At 42.3% G+C, this 3,823-nt stretch overlaps 1 protein-coding gene across 1 annotated transcript; it reads left to right on the forward strand.

Moving 5' to 3' along the window:
- Positions 1–2,497: 2,497 nt before the first annotated feature.
- LOC125508112 (plant/protein (Protein of unknown function, DUF538)) lies at positions 2,498–3,468 on the forward strand. The gene has a single exon (XM_048672701.2). The coding sequence runs from the start codon at positions 2,646–2,648 to the stop codon at positions 3,285–3,287; it is 642 nt and encodes a 213-aa protein (XP_048528658.2). The 5' UTR covers positions 2,498–2,645; the 3' UTR covers positions 3,288–3,468.
- Positions 3,469–3,823: the final 355 nt, after the last annotated feature.

Here is a 3,823-nt window from a genome sequence, read left to right on the forward strand (position 1 = left end):
ATAAGAGTGTTTAAATCATTACTTTAGTAATCTAAACGCTCTTATATTAGTTTACAAAGGGAGTATGGTTTATTTTATGAGCGTAGTAATGCTGCTTTGATGTATACCATATTGTTGGTAGATGTGTTAGCTTGCAAGATTATTTGCGTTGTCTAGCCGCATCTAACAACGAAAAGTAGTTTGAAGATGATTTTGAAATAAAACACAAATACCAATTAACATTGGAAAAAGATCTTAAGAGAAAATTTCAAGGTATAGCCGCTCTACTCCAAAGGAAATCATTTTTTTGCAACGCCTATTAGTTTTTCAATCCAAAGTAATAGAATCTCGGAGTTGTTGTTGTTGCATGTATCGACAAAGTGCAAGTTTAGTGTTATGCCTATGCAAATTTTGCATTGGCGTCACAATTTTATTCAAGTTTGTGGTAAATTGTGTCGTTTTATTTTAAAATTGAATTTTTGATCTTGTAATATATCCCCGATACTCAATCCTAACGAATATAAATTACCTAAGTTTTAGAATGTTTTGTTAAAGAAACTCAATATCTCTTATGTTCTTTCAAACATAGTTAAAGTTTCATATCTTTATACTTAAATAGTTGCTTCTTATTTTCTTGTTTTTTTCTGTCCACTTAATAGTCTGAAGGAGCACTAAGGGCCTATTTGGGACTGCTTCGCTCCCTAAAATTCAGCTATGCTCTAAAAAATGCAAATTAAACAGGGTAGGTCGATGATATGCCACTCCGCAAAACTAGAATCTCTGATACAACTCTCTGTTTTTTTGTGAAGCTCTTTTGGGGGTGCTCCAAAAACTCTAGAATCTAGAGTTGGGGAGAAATTACCACCATTGTCACCAGTAAGTAGATACCCCTTTTTTTCTTCCTACGTCATCCAATCAAATATATTTTTTTCACCAAATTTCTCATTCTTAAAGATGGAGCTAGCTGGAAGCAAAACACGATAAACTTCTCTTTGGTGGAGCTGCAACTCTTGCGTGGAACTGCTCCAAAGTAGATTTGAATGAGTGAAACTGATTTTGGTGGAGCGGACCAGTCCCAAACAAGCCCTAAGCATGGATAAGTAGGATAAAGTTAGCAAATAATTGTATGCAAGATATCAACCAATAATTGCTCACGCGTAGGAGAAAACCCCGAAAAATACATCAGATGCAAATGTAAAGCCATGTAAAAAGGTAACTTGGGTATACAGATGTTTCATATAACTTAGCGATAGACAAATGGAATATTGCAAAATGAGCTCAATTCTGCTGGGCCCCTTTAGGAAAACAAATAATATAGAAGCGCATTTTATAGTTTCAAAATATATATCACTCTTGACGGTTTGGTGTGTGTTTTCGTGAAGTATTCTGTCTATTTCAGTGCTATTTCAAAAGATAAATACATGCATATATAACAGATGTATTTTTCACTATTATGGTTCAACATTCTTTTTGTGAGTGCGAAGCCCACAAATGAAATTATCTAGCAACTAAGACTTGAGTGTGGATTTCTTGCCCTCGGTTTTGCAAAATTCAAAAATAAGGTTTTTAAGGTTAAAAGAAATTATGTAAAAACATACACACATACCTAATGAACTACACACAAGTAAAATTCAAAAATATATGATGTCTAAACTACATTCCTGAAAATTTTCATGGTGAAATACTTTGGCGTGCGATACACACACAAAAATCACTGACTTTTTAGCGAGCAGCACATGATTTTTTTTTGTTCGCACCAAAATTTACTACATCTAAGAATTTGCAGGAACGCAGTACAAATACCTAGGTATATTTATTTTCGGATTTTTTTAACACTTTGAAATATGATTTCTGATTTTTTTTTAAATCTATGCTCGATGGAGCTTGGGATCCGGAAGGCATTACCGATAAAACTAACAGATATTTAGATATCACCTATATGTACGTGTAGAATCTTTTTAAAAAAATTAGAACTTTGAAATATGCTTTTGAAATAGCGGGACCTAATAGACCCCCTAAGCAAAACAACCATTCTTAGACAACCTCCATTCTAGTATAAGCTACAGAAAGAGAAGAGTTTTCCCCTCAAAAAAAGATTAAGAAAAGATAGAGAAGAGTTTGACGCGTACACGGCTAAGTCGGCAACAAGCTAACCAACAAGAACATATATTTCCTAAAAACAGGGAACATCAAACAAATGAGGAACTAACAATTCATGCTCTACTTGCTTCTCCATTGAGTGAAGAATGCCTGCCCTCTTGAATGCATCAATGGATCCAGATGCAAAAGGATGGGGCATGGCATGGCCACTCCAGCTAGTGCTCTGCTAGGTGAGTAGCATTTACACTTCCCCCATGCATGTCCTCCACTGCGTGATAAGGAAAAACATTTCGAATAAATAAATACTCCAGTACTCTACTGTAATAAATAAACAACTCCCAACTACACTGCCATTTCATATCATACGTATCAGTCATACAGTATCATTGTTCACCTTTCCATCTCCTATATAAGCACGCACCTCACACGCTTCTTCTCCACCCATCCAAGCCGCACCCACTAGCTCCCAGCTGCAGCAAGCAAGCGAAGCTCGTGCGCGTGCAAGCGAGCGAGCTCAGAAACCACCCTACAAAGCTCCGGCTGAGCCACCCGACCGGCCGGCGACGATGCCGATGCTCATCCCCGACGACGTTCGCGCCATGGCGGAGATCTACACCGGCGACGCGGCGGGGCAGGAGAAGACGCGGCTGATGCTGGCGGAGACGGAGCTCCCCAGCGGCCTCCTGCCGCTCAAGGACATCATCGAGTGCGGGTACGTGGAGGAGACTGGCTTCGTGTGGCTCAAGCAGAAGAAGCGGGTGGACCACTACTTCGCCAAGGCCGGCCGCCATGTCTCCTACGCCACCGAGGTCTCCGCCATCGCCGAGAAGGGCCGCCTGAAGAAGATCTCCGGCGTCAAGGCCAAGGAGATGCTCATCTGGGTCAACCTCCACGAGATCTGCGTCGACGACCCGCCCACCGGCAAGCTCCACTGCAAGGCCATCGGCGGCCTCTCCCGCAGCTTCCCCGTGGAGGCATTCGAGGCCACCGACGCCCTGCCCGTGCCCGTCACCGGACGTCTCAAGAAGAAGACAGAGAAGGAGAGCGCCGACCAGAAAGACGAGAAGAAGAAGGAGGAGGAGGCAGAGAAGCCCAAGGGGGCCGCCGTCGCCCCTGCCCCCGCCGCCGTCGACGAGATCGGTCAGAAAATGAAGGAGATGAACACGGAGGCACCGGTGCAGGCGGAGGCGGTAGCAGCCAAGAACTGAACGGCGACGGCGGCACGTCATGATCGGTTACCCAGTCATAAATTTGTTTCAGAATAACGCATTGCATTAGCATGTCATCAACCATCCACACATATGTATCACCTGATCCATCGATGAGAGTTCAGTTCGACAACGATGTAATTTGCCTTTTTCTGGTTTTAATGTGATGAAATTTAATGGATGTCATTGCCATGAGCTGGCGCTACCCGATCGATCGATGGTACTACTACTGCTACGCACTGCCTTCGTTAATTTAGGTACTCGTACTTTATCTGAGGTGGCAGGAAGCAAGCAAATGGGTGAGTAAATTGGGGGAGCACTAGTGGTCACCTCATCTCTGTTTCTCTTCTTCTGGGTGAGCATTGAATCCCATGTGTTCCTCTTCAATTTGGTGGGATCTTGGATTAGATTCCGCTACCATCCACGGCATTCTTCGCCGCTTGCTTAGTTGAGCACCCCGCCGTTCGAAAATACTTGTCCAAAAATGGATGTATTTAGATGTACATTTAATTGAATACTCTCTTTATTCGGAAATA

The sequence above is a fragment of the Triticum urartu genome, chromosome 5A (genome assembly GCF_056163025.1).
Source record: "Triticum urartu cultivar PI428250 chromosome 5A, HENAU_Tu73, whole genome shotgun sequence".
NCBI lineage: Eukaryota > Viridiplantae > Streptophyta > Magnoliopsida > Poales > Poaceae > Triticum > Triticum urartu.